Below are 19,273 nucleotides of genomic sequence, written 5' to 3'. Positions count from 1 at the left end.
CGATTTCATTAGTCCACCTAATCCTCCCCCACACATTACATGCGAGGTCTGGAGTTTGATTCAAGTGTGACAGAGTGAGAGTGATTATAGAGGATTATAGAGTCATAGTTGTTTGGGTTAATTCTGACTACCACAAAAGTTTACAAGCCCTATTTTGGCAAGAGCTAATCATAAGAGCTAATCCTAATCATTTTCATCTTTGCCGTTTAAATCACTCATGAATAGATGTGTTTGTGAGAAATTGGTTTGTTTTAAGCATTTTAAATGTAAATAAATACTGCAATACTCATTGCAGAAATACATCTTTTCCAATATTGTGCAGCCTAATAATGAACTACTTACTACTACGAGATATCTAACAACATACGATGCAACATTCAACAGGGGGTACTGAAGTGATATGTGGCAGATCAAAGTGCCAATTCGATGTGGGGCAGTGATTAGCATGTGGAGAATGCTGCAGCAGTATTACAAAATCAGCAACTCTTTTAAAAATAATAGTGATATAAATATATTATTTATTAATAAGTATATAGAATCAGTACACAAAGTATAAGTATATAAAGTTTAAGTATATAAAGTATATAAGTATAAAAATGATATAAGTATAAAAATGTTATAAGTTTAAAAATGTTATAAGTATAAAAATGTTATAAGTATAAAAAATTTAAGTAAAAAAAGTTTAAGGGCTCAGAGGCCTGCTGCTCCTACTCATCAGAGTAGAGGTCGACCGATATGGGTTTTTCAATAGCCGATGCCGATATTTAGGAGTCAGGGTCAGCCGATGGCCGATATATGCTGCCGATATTTTTTGGCCGACAATTGGACGTTTTCCCCTCTATTTGCATGATAAAATATCACATTAATAATAACAAACGAAACACAAAATTTCTCAACTTAGCATTTATTGAATACTGACTTGTGTAAATTTAAATATAAACTTAAATAACAAAAACACAATACAACTTATAAACAACTTAAACTTATAAACAATAAAGATAGCAGCATTAGAATCTCTTTAGCAGCAAACTCATTCTTCAGCTCCCAAGCTCACCAGTCTGCTGCAGATATTGCACCTGGCTTTTCCTGGTGTTGGCTTTGTGAAATGCTGCCATACAGGATTAGATTTTTGTTCAGCCATCAGACAGCAATTACTAAAACAGAAGAATAAATGCAAGGTTAGAATTTTTATTATAGTACCTTCATCTTCAATTAATTCTACAATTCCAGTATTCCATGCACATTAAAACAATTACACTCTAATACATTTTGAAGAAAAAAAAAAACACAAAAAACAAACATAGCTTAAAGCCAAATTCACAATCAGAATCTAGTGATCCCGGAAAATAAAATAAAATAACTGTCGTATTGCACAGCCTTGTATGCAAGGACAACATAAGCCCCTAGTGATTGTGACGTTGTCTACGTATAAGCCCGTATAAAGGATAGACATGTTTAATGAGGAAACTAACTGCGCAAAGTCATGCACTTTTTATCTAGACGTCTGACAAATTGTTTGAATCTCCGGTCTCAAATGAAAAAAAGTTGCACAGAAGGACCATTGTCAGCATCAGCTCAAGTAAATGGTAACCACGCTTTCGAACAAACACTTTTCTCCGCCATGCATTGTTCTTAGCAGCTCTGTGTCTCCGAGGACGGCGCTGTCTGTGATCAGGGCAGAGTAATGCAACTCTCACACACGCTGCAGTATTTGAGAGCTGCCTGCTCCGCCCCACACACTCACAGAGTGAAACTCTCCGACACAAGAAAAAAAACATAACTGATAACATCGGGCTGATATGGTAATAATTAAAATGTTAACAATTAAAATGATTTTTAACGATTAAAAAACGTCTGTGAGCCCACCAATAAGCGCACAAAACGAACTCTATTAGAATCAATGATCCTTAATGTTACCTGTAAGCTACAGTTGGTTGAAGGCTCATTATCATTACCCCAGTTCCCAATAGCGTAATTCGCGGTTTCTTTTAAAGGAACATTTCATAGCAAACTACTTAAATAAACAGGTCATTGAAAGATCAGAATTTAAGCCTTACCGTTTTATCCCAGGACTCTTCCAAAACTTCTGGCTGTGGTCCTGCGCAAGGCAGCATGGGTCACGTGTTCCACAGCAACAATAACACTGGGCTGCCCGCAGACGTGCCTGTCTGAAAATCGGCGTAGTCCCAGCAAACAGCAAGTCGTCCTTAGGTCGTCCATAGGACGTCCTCTTTTGGTCCGGATCTTGTCCTCAAAGGACGTCCTGATGGAAAGTTTTTTTTACGTCCTTAGGATGACTTTTAAGGACGTCCTAAGGACGTCTAGAGGACCAGTTATGGACCTTTTAAGGACATTTTCAGGACCAGTTATGGACATTCCGAGAACATATTATGGACTTTCCGGGAACATTTTAAGGACATATTGTGTGAACATATTATGGGCATTAAGCCCACGTAAATCCCTTTTTCTAAATAATTAATATTTGACATTTTACCAGTAATACTAGGGACATAAACAAGGGGCAGCCTGAGGATGTCCTTTGGAGGGCCAGCTCAATGTCCTTTATTGGGTACATTCTTAGGATGACCATGTTACTGACGTGCTGCTGTGGCCAACAGGTTACCCCATACTGTGGTCTGTGTGGATCCCAATGTCTCAGTGCAGTGATGGGGACACTGTACCGTAAAGTGTTGCCGTCCTTCAGATAGACATAAAACCGAGGTCCTGACTGTCCCAGGTTATAAAAGATCCCTGGGCATCTTTCCAAACAGTAGGGTTGGTACCCTGATGTTCTGGCTAAAATTGCCCACTGTTGCCTTATCAAATCTTACCTAAGGTGGCTTATCAAATCTGGCCTCCTAATCATCCCCTTTATCTAACTGGTAAATTCTCTCCTGCTCCTTCACCACCTTAGCTACTGTGTGGTGAGCGTAATGGGGCAGAACGGCTGATGTCACATCATCCAGGTGGGTGCTACACAGTGGAGGTGGCTGAAGTGGCTCCCTATTGCATCTATAAAGCACTTTGGGTGTCTATAGTTCTATATAATGTAACTTTCATTCATTCTTTCATGAAAAGTAATGAAATCCTTCAAAAACAATTCATTATGACAGCTTGCTGGAATAGCATTTAAATAGATATAATTTGTCTTAAGTATTTCTCTATTTATTAATGTTCCATTAGGATGTCCAGAGGACAGCCACAGGATATCCTTCAGCTTTGACCTTCTTTGAAATTTTTTTTTGAAATTCGTTGAAATATATATTTTTATTGTAAGAACATTAGAAATTTTCTTTAAGTTTCTAATTTAACAAATGGCATTAAGAAAAATAGAACATAAATATTAAGGCAACACATTTTAATGGTCTTCTTGTGAACGTTCTGAGTCATCAGTATCGATGGCCGGATATTGCGTCCTTACTTCAGAACCTGTGCCCTGTAACAAAAGCATTTATGGAATGTTTGATCCCAATCCATTGATTACTTCATTACTGCTAATTAAAACTAAATAATTATGTGGCAACTATCTTTACAAGTCTACAAATTTATACAATTATACAATTTGTATGCAAATAGAAAATTCACTGAAAAAGTAATAGTAATAGGTTGACATGCAATGATAAGTGCACTGAATATGAAATGTCATTTAAATGTTTACCTTGTGTTTATCTCCACCTTCTCTGTGTGGTGTGCGCCGTAATAAGTCTGCAATAGCATCTTCAATTGCAGAGGCCGTGACCTTCGGATTGTACCTCTGGTGGGCTCCTGAAGTAGAACACAAGCTTTTAAACACTAAATTGCCTCTCTTATTATATGTTACCGGGTCATAGTTGTAATGCTGCATGGTTAAGCGGTAGCATTAGCGGGTGATGTCTCCTTTAAGAGCCCTGCTTTGGAAGTTGCACTCGAATGACCAAAAGTACGCTATAGCTTATGTAAGAAAATACAGCAGAGAGATAGAATGCCGCTTATGTCAAAGTGACAGGTTGGGTCAAAGGTCACAAAGGTCAAATAAATCAAAAAGTGACAGGCGGGGGCTGCAAGCCGGGTGACGTCATGAGGTAGTGGGAGGGGGGGCTATTTTTTTTTGGCTGTGAGCCAGTTGAGCGTTGGGATAGGGGTTTATTTGTATATAGTTTATTTATTTATTATAATTTAATTATTTATTATTATTTAATTATTTATTATAATGTAATTATTATTATTTTAATTTGAGTAGAGTGCTTATGAGTGTGTTGTTTTGTCTGCATCCACCGGGGTGCCGAGCAGGGGGGACTGAGCAGGGGGGTTGGTGCGTTAAGGTCCCAAACACTGGGTCTGAGTGGGGGTGGGTTACCTGATGGAGTGTGAGCGTACGCTGTACCACCGTGGTAAGGTCCGTGGCTTTGGAGAATCTGTAGAAAAGGGCTCTGAGAGAGCGATGCTGTGTCTGTTGCGGTACCGTGGTAAGGTCCCATGGCTTTGGATAATCCGCAAAGGACTCGGAGAGAGCGATGCCGGAGAGCTGAGAGTTGTGCTGCGCGAGACTGAAAGAAATCCTGTGAGAATGACCAAGTTGGAGCTAAGAATGAGAGGAGGAGCTGGGTCTGACGTCCAGTAAAAAAACGCTTAGCAGTAGTTTGACCGTCTGTGTGTGTGTGTATGTGTGTGTGTGTGTGAAAGCCAACACCCCCCTGCAGCAGTAGCAGTTTGGCCTTGTGTTTTTCCTCATGCAACCTATGTACATCCCGATAGGTCAAATCCCGGTCAAACTGTAATTTCGGCCACAGATCAAGTTTGACACTTTGTATTTCAGTAAATTTTGTTAAAAGTTTTGTCTTTTCCCCCCGACTCCCCGCCACACATCAAGTTTGACATTTTGTATTTCAGTAAATTTTGTCTTTTCCCCCCGACTCCCCCCATACCGTCTACGCAGTTAAAACGTACATCGAAATAGACAACAGATAAAACTTGACAGGACGTATATTTCTCCTTAAAGAATCCTAAAAAGTAAGCAACCGGTGAAATTTTTATTACCTTGAGAAGGGTCCCCCTCCTTTGGTAAAGAGACACAAGTACCCCACACCCCGTATCATCAAGGCATTGCCCTACTGGAAAGAGAAAACTACATGGGACCTGCATAGAGTAAGTATATTATTTCTTTTACGCGTGTTTTATGATATTTTACGCGTGTTTTATGATAAACACAATACAATAAAATAACTTAAAATAATTATTTTATTTTTAGAGATTCAGCTATTTTGGGTTTGTTTTTTTTTCTCTACGGGAGACACTGCGGATAGAAAACTCCATATAGTGAGTATATTATTTCTTTTATACATATGATAAACGCTATACATTAAAAATAACTTATTCTAATAATAGGTATTCTCTATTATTTTATGTACAAGAGAGACGGCACGGACCGGTCAAGAGAAAATCTACGCAAGACCTGAATCAGCAGGTATGGATGGAGCAACACCCCCCCTCTTATACCTGAAGCGCTATTAAATGAAATAGACAACATCAACAACGCTAATAATGATGAAAATGATGCGGTTTACTTTGCTCAACACGACTCGCCACCCGCAGCGTCTGGTGAAGCGACGGCCCAAGAGCCCTGTTTGCTACCATCCTTAGAGACATTATTAATAACCTTCCGGTGCTGATAGGGTCGGCACCGACCCATTTTTAAGTTTAACATGCATAAAAGCACCACATATATTTGTGCATACTCTTAAAACAAAAGGCTCCATATTGAACCTTTTAGCTTGGTACATATATGACACTCCTTGGACATTCTCAATTAAAAGAAATGGCACCTTTTTGAAGGCAATGGTTATATTTCCTCTGGTTAGAACCCCTATAGTTCTATATAGCACACCCAAGAACCTTTTTTTTCGAAATATATACTGCATCAAAGTTTTTTGACTTTGTCAGGAATCTCTATTTAAACTAAATAAATTAAAACAAAATCAAGGTAAGGCATCCCCACACATGTAAGGTAAGATAAGACCAGTTCAGTTTATTTATATAATTCTCTAGAGGTTTATTTTATCATTATTTTTTATTGAAAACGAGAGGAATGCTGTCAAAAGAAAGGTCCAGAAAGCCACACCAAAAATATTAAAACCAATCTTTTCATGGATAAGGAAGCCTAACAAGGTAACCAAGAAGTAAGAAACAAATTGGATGATAAATAATTGTTTTGAGGGTATCTTATGGCTGATGTACTGTAAGACACGTGCTGCTTGACACCGACCCGTCTAACATAAGAGACAGGAACAGAAAGCTAACATAGGCCGAAGGTTAAGCGTGTTAAATGAAAGGCAGCGGGATAATTCCCCATAATGCCGCACTATAACAAAATCAAACGCGACGTGAAAACGTTTAATAGACCTCAATAAAAATGTCAGGGACGTCTACGACAAACGCAGATTGTTGCCTAGTGGGGAAACTGCCTTTTGGATACCGAAATGTAAAACTAGCAGCATCGCAAAAAGGGTGTTGTAAGTCTTTAAAAATATTTCATCGAATGAATTTGTTAGTGTAACATGAAAGTGTTTCAAAGATGTACAGATGTTTTAAAATGTAATATGAAAGTTTTTCAAAGTAAGATGTACAGATGTTTTAAAATGTAACATGAAAGTTTTTCAAAGTAAGATGTACAGATGTTTTAAAATGTAACATGAAAGTTTTTCAAAGTAAGATGTACAGATGTTTTAAAAAATGTAACATGAAAGTTTTTCAAAGTAAGATGTACAGATGCTTTAAAAATGTTCGGGTGTTTTATTTTCTAGACGCGTTGTACAAAAACGGTTTGTTATGTGTACGCAGCGCAAGCATGTTTGTACAAAGTTTTATGCATTCATTTTGCGAATCAGTTTTGAAATCTAATATGAACGTGGCTTTTATTTTACAAAAACAAAGTTGCAAAAAATTTGTAGGCTCTTTATCAAAGCAGATTTTGTTAATATAACATGAAGTTTTTTTTTATTATTTTCAAAGTTGCACAAGGGTTTTAAAATGTAACATGTACACGTGTGTTTTATTTTTCAAACTTGTACAAAAACGTGTGTGTACATTTATCAAATGAGTTTTAAAATGCAACATGTACAGGTATTTTATTATTCAAAATAAAAGTTGTACATACATTTTGTTATATGTATGCAGCACGGTCATGTTTTTAAAATGTGCTAATATTTGCGGGATGGTGGGAATAAAGCGTATTTAAAAGGGGTACCTCTCGTGGAATCTACCAATCTTTAGCAGCTTTTGAACCCTGAGCCACACGGGGACTGGGGTTTTTAACCGTGAGACTCGACACCTAGCTACGCATTAGATCCTTACTTCAGCAATGGTCCCCATGTACCCAGTGTAGGGTCAGGTCCATCGCAAGAGAATGTCTCCGCCGTGAAAGAACGATCCACCAGCATTTTGTGTATCAACGAATCTGTAATCATTCTTTCCATTCATTATATGCTGAGTTTTCCAAAATTGTTTTTTAGCTGAAGCATCAAAAGCTGTAACTTCGAGTGCACCTGGTTTAATAGCATTTTATTTATAACAGTAGGAGCTTGTAAACTGCATTTAGCGGTCGCATGAAAACACATTAAAAACTTTAAAGAATAAAGCTTTAGTTATTTTTAATAAAGACGGCTTTCTAGTAAATGGTTTTCCTACAAGGTGACCCCGCGGCCTATACTTAAGACATCCGGGCGCCTGATTTGAGATGTTTACTGAGGACGGTATGTTAAGTTAACAGTGGTGACTGAGCTGCACCGTGTTTGACTCTTAATGAAACTTAGACCTAATTCAACAGAACCAGTCGTCATCCACTTTGCAGTGAGATTTCTGTGCGAAATGTGAACAAAGATTCATTTTCTTACTTTACCACTTATCGGATAACAAGGGAAATGGCAGCGGCAATAACCTACACAGTTATTTGTTCCTTCCATATGTATATATATAGCACCGCAGAACGTTTTGCACTTTTTTGCACTATTTGTTTATTGTTTGTTGTGTGTTCTACATGCATGTTTGCACTGGAGGATCTGCTTTTTATTCTCATTGTACATGAGTATAGTGACAATAAAAAGGCATTTCATTCATTCATAATATGTCGGACACAATGGCTCTGAGCACCAGGGAGTCCGCCGTGAGGCGCACGAGCTGCTAGCTGATGTAATGCTGCGAACGGTCGGGGCTCTGACATTCTTAAGGTGCGGCTATCTATCCCCAAGACACTTTAGCCAGGAGCGTGTATATTTGCGCTTATTAATGCTGCAGTGTCAGGGTTTTGCTGACTCTTATAGGAAGCTGGCTAGCAATAACATTTTTAGCTGGTCTTTTTCATTTAGTACATACACGGTTTAGAAGAAAACCTAATCACCATTAAAAAAAATAAATAAATAAACGTACAAAACTATTGAAATCCCCCAGAAGCATGTGCATATTTTTCTGGTTTGCATGTTGTGTGTGTGTGTGTGTGTGTGTGTGTGTGTGTGTGGTTACCTAAGCACAGTCGGCCTAGTGTTTGATAGGTGATGGAGAAGCGTACGGTCGTGGGGACAATAAACTACATGCGCCTATGCCAACATGTGTTTAAGTATAGCGACAAACATGGACGCTTTCTTTAACGTAAAACAGTTAAAGGCTCATACGGTTTTGTTTACATTTTTATTTTTTTAATTTCAAGTAGCCTCTAATCACCTTACATTAGTTCTGATTTACTGTAGTCACCAATCAGAGTATTTTAAAACAATGGCACTGAAATGTCACCACATGTTAAAGCTAACAAAGTAACATGATTATATCAGCGGAACAAACCAGTCGCCGGTACGTATAGACAGATCATGTGTTGCTCAACAATCGACAGCATTTTGAAATCTATTTGTATTTAGACAAATATATTGGGAATAAAGCGTTGTGTTTTAAAAGGCAGACATTGAGGTCGAATTTAAATTGGTCACAATTGTATTGTTTTCCGCAGCTAGAAGTGTCGGCTGAGGTTGATTTTAATTGGCATGTCAGTTTAGGATTCTTGCAGTAGAAGTTATGTAGTGAATTGCGGTACTCTGAAATTAAGTGATATGTGTATTAGAATCGTGAAGCGTCATCTTCCTTTGTTTTAGGTTCACCCCGGGCATTTTATGAATTGTAATGTAATATCAGACAGTGTGTGATGAATTTCTGAAGGCCTGTTATAGGCCTATATGACAATTTCGTGGAAACGTCTCATGGAAAAATGTAGTTGCAGTTTGTCAGGACTAAAGACTGGCTAATGTGACATGGTGAACAAGTCCTGTGGTTAAAGAATGCCGGCCTGTTGCTTAAAACATTGTGTTGTATGCCGAATGTTTCTTGCCCATAGACTACATGTTGCTATACTGTTCCTTTATAATATTCAACTATTATTTTTTAAATCATTTAATGAAATAGGTAAATACCTCATCATTGATGACTATGGTCCACCTGAGTGACAAGTAACCCGTCCTGGACAGAGGTTTCTTCAAGGCCTGTTGTGGGAACCCCATGGTGTAGGATTAAGAGAAAGAATACAGGGAGTGGTACAAATGAGCAGTTGTCCTGCCCCCTTTTACTCATTTTGGATGCTTAAATTACTAAATTGTGATTTTAATGCTCATCTGTATGATTCTATGGTCTGAGCGAGTCTCCAGTACTACATGAATGGTAAACTTAAAAACTCTACTTCTCTTAGCTTAATGATATTTTCTTTTACTGTGTACGATTGGTAGAAATGAAAATCGTGATTTGTCTCTCAGCTTGTGTGTGTGTGTGTGTGTGTGTCTGTGTGTGTGCGTGCGGTGTGTCAACAATGGCAATTATTCACTAAATTCTAAACAAACCCACATATAAAACCCCCTCCCCACCCACCCCAGACACCTATAAAACACAGCATTCTTGCTCTCACCCCCCACTCATTTTGTGAAAAAGCATGTCTGTTGCCAAGACTACAGCTCGTGTCTTGAGTCGTACATACTATGACCCCAGCCACCCGGGGTCATACGGAGGGGCCTCCAGACTGCAGAGAGCCGTGCAGGAAGATACGGGGGAAAAAAGTGGCTACTGATGACATCAGAGAGTGGCTGTCTATGCAAGACAGTTATACTTTACATAAGCCGGCTAAAAAGAATTTCCCCAGGAGCAGAGTGTTTAATACCGAGAGCCATGTATCAGCGGCAGGCCGGTTTATGCGACATGCAAGGGCTGGCGATGTACAACGACGGGTTAAAGTATCTCCTTACGGCAAACCCACATATAAAACCCCCTCCCCAACCTCCCCAGACACCAGCCCTTTTCCTGGAGGACATGTCTGAATTTACTTTTGGGTCGATACAGCACAACAAGTCTTCTCCTCAACTTAACCCCCAGCGATCCCCATCCATGACCCTCTATACTTTTGGACAGCGAATGGATACAACGCCACCAGAGCTTCCTCAATACACTCCGCGGCAGGCCGCATCATGGTGCCCGTATGGGGTTCTGTTCCAGTCACAACCTCCGCGTGCGGACTCTGCCCTAATGGATACATCGCGGGTTACTGCATCGATGTTGGATGATTTCCGCGATCGTTTTGCGGCTCCATCATTATCTGGAGATTCTGGGTGTGGCGGCATCACCGTAGCTGCCATGAAGATAATCAAAGGGTCACTTGCCTTTATTCTGGATCGGCTAATCGAAGATGACTTGAAGGCGACCTGTATCGGCTGTACTGTGAAACACCCTAGCCTGCTTCAGCACACGTGTCGCTATGAACCTGTACCGTTTTATTTCTTTAACAATTTTGAAAAGCTGTTCAAAAAGCTGTATAGGCCACGGCTTAAACATATTATCACAAAGGCGGTGGCCATGTTTCACCCTCATACCGCTCCTGTAAAAATACATGCATCAATCGATGTGTTAGTTTCTGAACTTAAAGGCCAAATTAATGTACGGGCCAAATTGCGCGAGCTGAAACGCTTCGCTGAAGACGGTGATTGTGAGTATGCTGTAGATGAGGCGTTTAATGATTTCTGCAATTTGTACACATGCGAGCACCCTATGGCTGGTGTGTAAACGTCTGTCAAAATGTGATTGGCTGCTCATTTTTATATGCTTTCTAAATAAAATGAGTTGAGTCATGAAAACATTGTGTCGTTATTGCTAACAAGTACTTGACCGTGTTTATTTTACGCCATCAAAACCCTGGGTCATTTGGTGGCGTAGATAGATTATACAGGGTGGTACACATGTTGCCTGCTTAAGGGTGACATAATGGGGTAGTTGTACATCGCCAGCCCTTGCATGTCGCATAAACCGGCCTGCCGCTGATACATGGCTCTCGGTATTAAACACTCTGCTCCTGGGGAAATTCTTTTTAGCCGGCTTATGTAAAGTATAACTGTCTTGCATAGACAGCCACTCTCTGATGTCATCAGTAGCCACTTTTTTCCCCCGTATCTTCCTGCACGGCTCTCTGCAGTCTGGAGGCCCCTCCGTATGACCCCGGGTGGCTGGGGTCATAGTATGTACGACTCAAGACACGAGCTGTAGTCTTGGCAACAGACATGCTTTTTCACAAAATGAGTGGGGGGTGAGAGCAAGAATGCTGTGTTTTATAGGTGTCTGGGGTGGGTGGGGAGGGGGTTTTATATGTGGGTTTGTTTAGAATTTAGTGAATAATTGCCATTGTTGACACACCGCACGCACACACACAGACACACACACACACACACACACAAGCTGAGAGACAAATCACGATTTTCATTTCTACCAATCGTACACAGTAAAAGAAAATATCATTAAGCTAAGAGAAGTAGAGTTTTTAAGTTTACCATTCATGTAGTACTGGAGACTCGCTCAGACCATAGAATCATACAGATGAGCATTAAAATCACAATTTAGTAATTTAAGCATCCAAAATGAGTAAAAGGGGGCAGGACAACTGCTCATTTGTACCACTCCCTGTATTCTTTCTCTTAATCCTACACCATGGGGTTCCCACAACAGGCCTTGAAGAAACCTCTGTCCAGGACGGGTTACTTGTCACTCAGGTGGACCATAGTCATCAATGATGAGGTATTTACCTATTTCATTAAATGATTTAAAAAATAATAGTTGAATATTATAAAGGAACAGTATAGCAACATGTAGTCTATGGGCAAGAAACATTCGGCATACAACACAATGTTTTAAGCAACAGGCCGGCATTCTTTAACCACAGGACTTGTTCACCATGTCACATTAGCCAGTCTTTAGTCCTGACAAACTGCAACTACATTTTTCCATGAGACGTTTCCACGAAATTGTCATATAGGCCTATAACAGGCCTTCAGAAATTCATCACACACTGTCTGATATTACATTACAATTCATAAAATGCCCGGGGTGAACCTAAAACAAAGGAAGATGACGCTTCACGATTCTAATACACATATCACTTAATTTCAGAGTACCGCAATTCACTACATAACTTCTACTGCAAGAATCCTAAACTGACATGCCAATTAAAATCAACCTCAGCCGACACTTCTAGCTGCGGAAAACAATACAATTGTGACCAATTTAAATTCGACCTCAATGTCTGCCTTTTAAAACACAACGCTTTATTCCCAATATATTTGTCTAAATACAAATAGATTTCAAAATGCTGTCGATTGTTGAGCAACACATGATCTGTCTATACGTACCGGCGACTGGTTTGTTCCGCTGATATAATCATGTTACTTTGTTAGCTTTAACATGTGGTGACATTTCAGTGCCATTGTTTTAAAATACTCTGATTGGTGACTACAGTAAATCAGAACTAATGTAAGGTGATTAGAGGCTACTTGAAATTAAAAAAATAAAAATGTAAACAAAACCGTATGAGCCTTTAACTGTTTTACGTTAAAGAAAGCGTCCATGTTTGTCGCTATACTTAAACACATGTTGGCATAGGCGCATGTAGTTTATTGTCCCCACGACCGTACGCTTCTCCATCACCTATCAAACACTAGGCCGACTGTGCTTAGGTAACCACACACACACACACACACACACACACACACACACACACACATGCAAACCAGAAAAATATGCACATGCTTCTGGGGGATTTCAATAGTTTTGTACGTTTATTTATTTATTTTTTTTAATGGTGATTAGGTTTTCTTCTAAACCGTGTATGTACTAAATGAAAAAGACCAGCTAAAAATGTTATTGCTAGCCAGCTTCCTATAAGAGTCAGCAAAACCCTGACACTGCAGCATTAATAAGCGCAAATATACACGCTCCTGGCTAAAGTGTCTCGGGGATAGATAGCCGCACCTTAAGAATGTCAGAGCCCCGACCGTTCGCAGCATTACATCAGCTAGCAGCTCGTGCGCCTCACGGCGGACTCCCTGGTGCTCAGAGCCATTGTGTCCGACATATTATGAATGAATGAAATGCCTTTTTATTGTCACTATACTCATGTACAATGAGAATAAAAAGCAGATCCTCCAGTGCAAACATGCATGTAGAACACACAACAAACAATAAACAAATAGTGCAAAAAAGTGCAAAACGTTCTGCGGTGCTATATATATACATATGGAAGGAACAAATAACTGTGTAGGTTATTGCCGCTGCCATTTCCCTTGTTATCCGATAAGTGGTAAAGTAAGAAAATGAATCTTTGTTCACATTTCGCACAGAAATCTCACTGCAAAGTGGATGACGACTGGTTCTGTTGAATTAGGTCTAAGTTTCATTAAGAGTCAAACACGGTGCAGCTCAGTCACCACTGTTAACTTAACATACCGTCCTCAGTAAACATCTCAAATCAGGCGCCCGGATGTCTTAAGTATAGGCCGCGGGGTCACCTTGTAGGAAAACCATTTACTAGAAAGCCGTCTTTATTAAAAATAACTAAAGCTTTATTCTTTAAAGTTTTTAATGTGTTTTCATGCGACCGCTAAATGCAGTTTACAAGCTCCTACTGTTATAAATAAAATGCTATTAAACCAGGTGCACTCGAAGTTACAGCTTTTGATGCTTCAGCTAAAAAACAATTTTGGAAAACTCAGCATATAATGAATGGAAAGAATGATTACAGATTCGTTGATACACAAAATGCTGGTGGATCGTTCTTTCACGGCGGAGACATTCTCTTGCGATGGACCTGACCCTACACTGGGTACATGGGGACCATTGCTGAAGTAAGGATCTAATGCGTAGCTAGGTGTCGAGTCTCACGGTTAAAAACCCCAGTCCCCGTGTGGCTCAGGGTTCAAAAGCTGCTAAAGATTGGTAGATTCCACGAGAGGTACCCCTTTTAAATACGCTTTATTCCCACCATCCCGCAAATATTAGCACATTTTAAAAACATGACCGTGCTGCATACATATAACAAAATGTATGTACAACTTTTATTTTGAATAATAAAATACCTGTACATGTTGCATTTTAAAACTCATTTGATAAATGTACACACACGTTTTTGTACAAGTTTGAAAAATAAAACACACGTGTACATGTTACATTTTAAAACCCTTGTGCAACTTTGAAAATAATAAAAAAAAACTTCATGTTATATTAACAAAATCTGCTTTGATAAAGAGCCTACAAATTTTTTGCAACTTTGTTTTTGTAAAATAAAAGCCACGTTCATATTAGATTTCAAAACTGATTCGCAAAATGAATGCATAAAACTTTGTACAAACATGCTTGCGCTGCGTACACATAACAAACCGTTTTTGTACAACGCGTCTAGAAAATAAAACACCCGAACATTTTTAAAGCATCTGTACATCTTACTTTGAAAAACTTTCATGTTACATTTTTTAAAACATCTGTACATCTTACTTTGAAAAACTTTCATGTTACATTTTAAAACATCTGTACATCTTACTTTGAAAAACTTTCATGTTACATTTTAAAACATCTGTACATCTTACTTTGAAAAACTTTCATATTACATTTTAAAACATCTGTACATCTTTGAAACACTTTCATGTTACACTAACAAATTCATTCGATGAAATATTTTTAAAGACTTACAACACCCTTTTTGCGATGCTGCTAGTTTTACATTTCGGTATCCAAAAGGCAGTTTCCCCACTAGGCAACAATCTGCGTTTGTCGTAGACGTCCCTGACATTTTTATTGAGGTCTATTAAACGTTTTCACGTCGCGTTTGATTTTGTTATAGTGCGGCATTATGGGGAATTATCCCGCTGCCTTTCATTTAACACGCTTAACCTTCGGCCTATGTTAGCTTTCTGTTCCTGTCTCTTATGTTAGACGGGTCGGTGTCAAGCAGCACGTGTCTTACAGTACATCAGCCATAAGATACCCTCAAAACAATTATTTATCATCCAATTTGTTTCTTACTTCTTGGTTACCTTGTTAGGCTTCCTTATCCATGAAAAGATTGGTTTTAATATTTTTGGTGTGGCTTTCTGGACCTTTCTTTTGACAGCATTCCTCTCGTTTTCAATAAAAAATAATGATAAAATAAACCTCTAGAGAATTATATAAATAAACTGAACTGGTCTTATCTTACCTTACATGTGTGGGGATGCCTTACCTTGATTTTGTTTTAATTTATTTAGTTTAAATAGAGATTCCTGACAAAGTCAAAAAACTTTGATGCAGTATATATTTCGAAAAAAAAGGTTCTTGGGTGTGCTATATAGAACTATAGGGGTTCTAACCAGAGGAAATATAACCATTGCCTTCAAAAAGGTGCCATTTCTTTTAATTGAGAATGTCCAAGGAGTGTCATATATGTACCAAGCTAAAAGGTTCAATATGGAGCCTTTTGTTTTAAGAGTATGCACAAATATATGTGGTGCTTTTATGCATGTTAAACTTAAAAATGGGTCGGTGCCGACCCTATCAGCACCGGAAGGTTATTAATAATGTCTCTAAGGATGGTAGCAAACAGGGCTCTTGGGCCGTCGCTTCACCAGACGCTGCGGGTGGCGAGTCGTGTTGAGCAAAGTAAACCGCATCATTTTCATCATTATTAGCGTTGTTGATGTTGTCTATTTCATTTAATAGCGCTTCAGGTATAGGAGGGGGGGTGTTGCTCCATCCATACCTGCTGATTCAGGTCTTGCGTAGATTTTCTCTTGACCGGTCCGTGCCGTCTCTCTTGTACATAAAATAATAGAGAATACCTATTATTAGAATAAGTTATTTTTAATGTATAGCGTTTATCATATGTATAAAAGAAATAATATACTCACTATATGGAGTTTTCTATCCGCAGTGTCTCCCGTAGAGAAAAAAAAACAAACCCAAAATAGCTGAATCTCTAAAAATAAAATAATTATTTTAAGTTATTTTATTGTATTGTGTTTATCATAAAACACGCGTAAAATATCATAAAACACGCGTAAAAGAAATAATATACTTACTCTATGCAGGTCCCATGTAGTTTTCTCTTTCCAGTAGGGCAATGCCTTGATGATACGGGGTGTGGGGTACTTGTGTCTCTTTACCAAAGGAGGGGGACCCTTCTCAAGGTAATAAAAATTTCACCGGTTGCTTACTTTTTAGGATTCTTTAAGGAGAAATATACGTCCTGTCAAGTTTTATCTGTTGTCTATTTCGATGTACGTTTTAACTGCGTAGACGGTATGGGGGGAGTCGGGGGGAAAAGACAAAATTTACTGAAATACAAAATGTCAAACTTGATGTGTGGCGGGGAGTCGGGGGGAAAAGACAAAACTTTTAACAAAATTTACTGAAATACAAAGTGTCAAACTTGATCTGTGGCCGAAATTACAGTTTGACCGGGATTTGACCTATCGGGATGTACATAGGTTGCATGAGGAAAAACACAAGGCCAAACTGCTACTGCTGCAGGGGGGTGTCGGCTTTCACACACACACACACATACACACACACACACAGACGGTCAAACTACTGCTAAGCGTTTTTTTACTGGACGTCAGACCCAGCTCCTCCTCTCATTCTTAGCTCCAACTTGGTCATTCTCACAGGATTTCTTTCAGTCTCGCGCAGCACAACTCTCAGCTCTCCGGCATCGCTCTCTCCGAGTCCTTTGCGGATTATCCAAAGCCATGGGACCTTACCACGGTACCGCAACAGACACAGCATCGCTCTCTCAGAGCCCTTTTCTACAGATTCTCCAAAGCCACGGACCTTACCACGGTGGTACAGCGTACGCTCACACTCCATCAGGTAACCCACCCCCACTCAGACCCAGTGTTTGGGACCTTAACCCCCCTGCTCAGTCCCCCCTGCTCGGCACCCGGTGGATGCAGACAAAACACCACACTCATAAGCACTCTCCTAAAAATTAAAATAATAATAATTACATTATAATAAATAATTAAATAATAATACATAATTAAATTATAATAAATAAATAAACTATATACAAATAAACCCCTATCCCAACGCTCAACTGGCTCACAGCCAAAAAAAAAAGCCCCCCCTCCCACTACCTCATGACGTCACCCGGCTTGCAGCCCCCGCCTGTCACTTTTTGATTTATTTGACCTTTGTGACCTTTGACCCAACCTGTCACTTTGACATAACCGGTATTCTCCATCTCTCTGGCAAATGAGAAAAAAATCTGTTCCAGATAATTTTATACAGAAGATGAAGTAAAATATCTACATACCTTTGCACACAGTACAGCTGAAAGCAGCTCGCACTTGCTCAGCCTGTGCTTCTGTTAAGATACATGCCACTTGTTCTCTGCTGGTCATCTCAGAAAGTCTTTTAATTGCCACCGTCACATCCGGAAGACTTTGGGCAGCAAGAATCACCTCTTCAATCTTCTCATAGACATCGTTCAGGCCGGCAGTGTCATCCTCTTTTCTAGTAAAGATGTAATTAATTATTGTCTAATTTGAAGCACTTTGTTCCATATAAAGGGTAGTTACCTTGATCTTCTTCTTTTGCCACTTTGCAATTCTGCAAATTCAGTCTCTGCTACAGCAATAACTTTGCGGGCATTTTGTTTCCAGTAGATGGATCCTGTGGAGGGGAAACAAACATTAGCAGATTTCACTAATAAGAAATACATGTAACATACATAATATTAAAATTACGTATTTTCCCCATTTCTCTGTCTACAGGATAGTAGATACAAAACCTTATTTCTGTAGTGTTTACAATTGAGACATTCATTTTATGAAAATATCAGGATCTTAACAGTGTACAGTGTGTTCTGTGTACATGTGAGGAACATTCCATTAGAACTAGCTAAGAACATAAATGAGTATTTCTATTGTAGTCCACACAAATTTTAAATTAAATAAAATATAACTGTACCTCTTGTTCCCTCAGAATCTAGAACTTCATTACCCTGTGCATCTGTGAGGACTAATGGGTCATAGCTTCCAAGAGCCTCTTGGACTTTACTAAGTATGCCCAGCACAGTAGCCTCGCTCTCCAAGAATCGGATCACCACCATTTTGCTTGGTCTTAGTTTGCCATTCACCGAGTCAGCAATGAACACAGATCTAGAATATGATGTAAAAAATACTGTCAATACCTTGAGCACAAATCACATTATATGTATATATACACACACACACGGTACATTAATGAAAAGAGACAGCATGGTAAGAAAAATCTAAGAGTAAACTATGGATTTTACTTTAATATTCATGAATGAACTAAAGTTAAACATACCGCTGAAATGAGCGAGTCATCGAGGCTCGTGGAGGAACAGCAGAAGAAACGGCAAATGAACTTGAAGCAGCGGGTGAACCCAGAGCAGCACTTGGGCGGGAAAAGGAGAAGCGCTGGGTGGTGCCTGCGCCTGTGAACTGTGGTGGGGTGCTCGCATCCACATTAGCACCGTCTCCGTGAACTTCATAATGAGCCCGTGGTGTAAGGTTGAACGTGCTGAATATCCCCGTGGACAACGGGAATATGGCTGTGTTTGACTCTTCCGTTAAATAAAGGCTTTGTGCTGATACCTAGGTTGTTCATTAAAATGAAAAATTATGATTGGCTTGCACTTACTGTAGTAATCAAGCATTTTAAATAATACATCTTTTGGAACTTAGTCAGTATTGTAAATTAAGTGTAAAAATCTATTAAATCTACCGAACTTTTTAGAATGACTAGCTAGCATGCCCACACGTCACTTGGAAAGTGAAGTGTCTAGCAGGAACACGATCCTTAATTGTTCGACAATAATTAATTACCTGGAAAATTCTTCCAATTTTATCTAGCGTCATATCATCCTCTCTCATGGTGACCCGTTTGTGGTCCCTAAAAAGGATATAATTGTCCATGCTTGCAGTCACGCTTACCGAGCAAACGAATGGACTAATAA

At 39.2% G+C, this 19,273-nt stretch overlaps 1 protein-coding gene and 3 long non-coding RNA genes across 5 annotated transcripts; 1 reads left to right on the top strand and 3 right to left on the bottom strand.

The window, feature by feature from the left end:
* Positions 1 to 888: 888 nt before the first annotated feature.
* Positions 889 to 3,943, bottom strand: LOC140587590 (uncharacterized). Its single transcript, XR_011989227.1, has 3 exons — positions 3,659 to 3,943; positions 2,058 to 3,436; positions 889 to 1,154 (listed from the first exon to the last, which is right to left on the bottom strand). It is a non-coding gene; the product is annotated as an uncharacterized lncRNA (long non-coding RNA).
* A 744-nt stretch (positions 3,944 to 4,687) lies between these two features.
* On the top strand, positions 4,688 to 7,141 carry LOC140587592 (uncharacterized). 2 transcript variants are annotated; one of them, XR_011989230.1, is made up of 3 exons: positions 4,688 to 5,124; positions 5,228 to 5,295; positions 5,391 to 7,141. It is a non-coding gene; the product is annotated as an uncharacterized lncRNA (long non-coding RNA). The 2 variants fall into 2 exon arrangements; XR_011989229.1 differs by having other exon boundaries at positions 4,688 to 5,295.
* Positions 7,142 to 14,350: 7,209 nt separating this feature from the next.
* On the bottom strand, positions 14,351 to 17,336 carry LOC140587591 (uncharacterized). Its single transcript, XR_011989228.1, has 3 exons — positions 16,368 to 17,336; positions 16,197 to 16,264; positions 14,351 to 16,101 (listed from the first exon to the last, which is right to left on the bottom strand). It is a non-coding gene; the product is annotated as an uncharacterized lncRNA (long non-coding RNA).
* A 131-nt stretch (positions 17,337 to 17,467) lies between these two features.
* LOC140587589 (uncharacterized) lies at positions 17,468 to 19,261 on the bottom strand. Its single transcript, XM_072708843.1, has 5 exons — positions 19,143 to 19,261; positions 18,622 to 18,911; positions 18,259 to 18,449; positions 17,868 to 17,961; positions 17,468 to 17,802 (listed from the first exon to the last, which is right to left on the bottom strand). Exons 1-5 carry the CDS (start codon positions 19,230 to 19,232, stop codon positions 17,595 to 17,597), a joined length of 873 nt encoding a protein of 290 aa, XP_072564944.1. The 5' UTR covers positions 19,233 to 19,261; the 3' UTR covers positions 17,468 to 17,594.
* Between the last annotated feature and the right edge of the window lie 12 nt (positions 19,262 to 19,273).

The sequence above is a fragment of the Paramormyrops kingsleyae genome, unplaced genomic scaffold, assembly GCF_048594095.1.
Source record: "Paramormyrops kingsleyae isolate MSU_618 unplaced genomic scaffold, PKINGS_0.4 ups393, whole genome shotgun sequence".
Taxonomy (NCBI): domain Eukaryota; kingdom Metazoa; phylum Chordata; class Actinopteri; order Osteoglossiformes; family Mormyridae; genus Paramormyrops; species Paramormyrops kingsleyae.
Note: the sequence above shows the minus strand (reverse complement) of the source record. Positions and strands in the feature narration are given on the sequence as shown.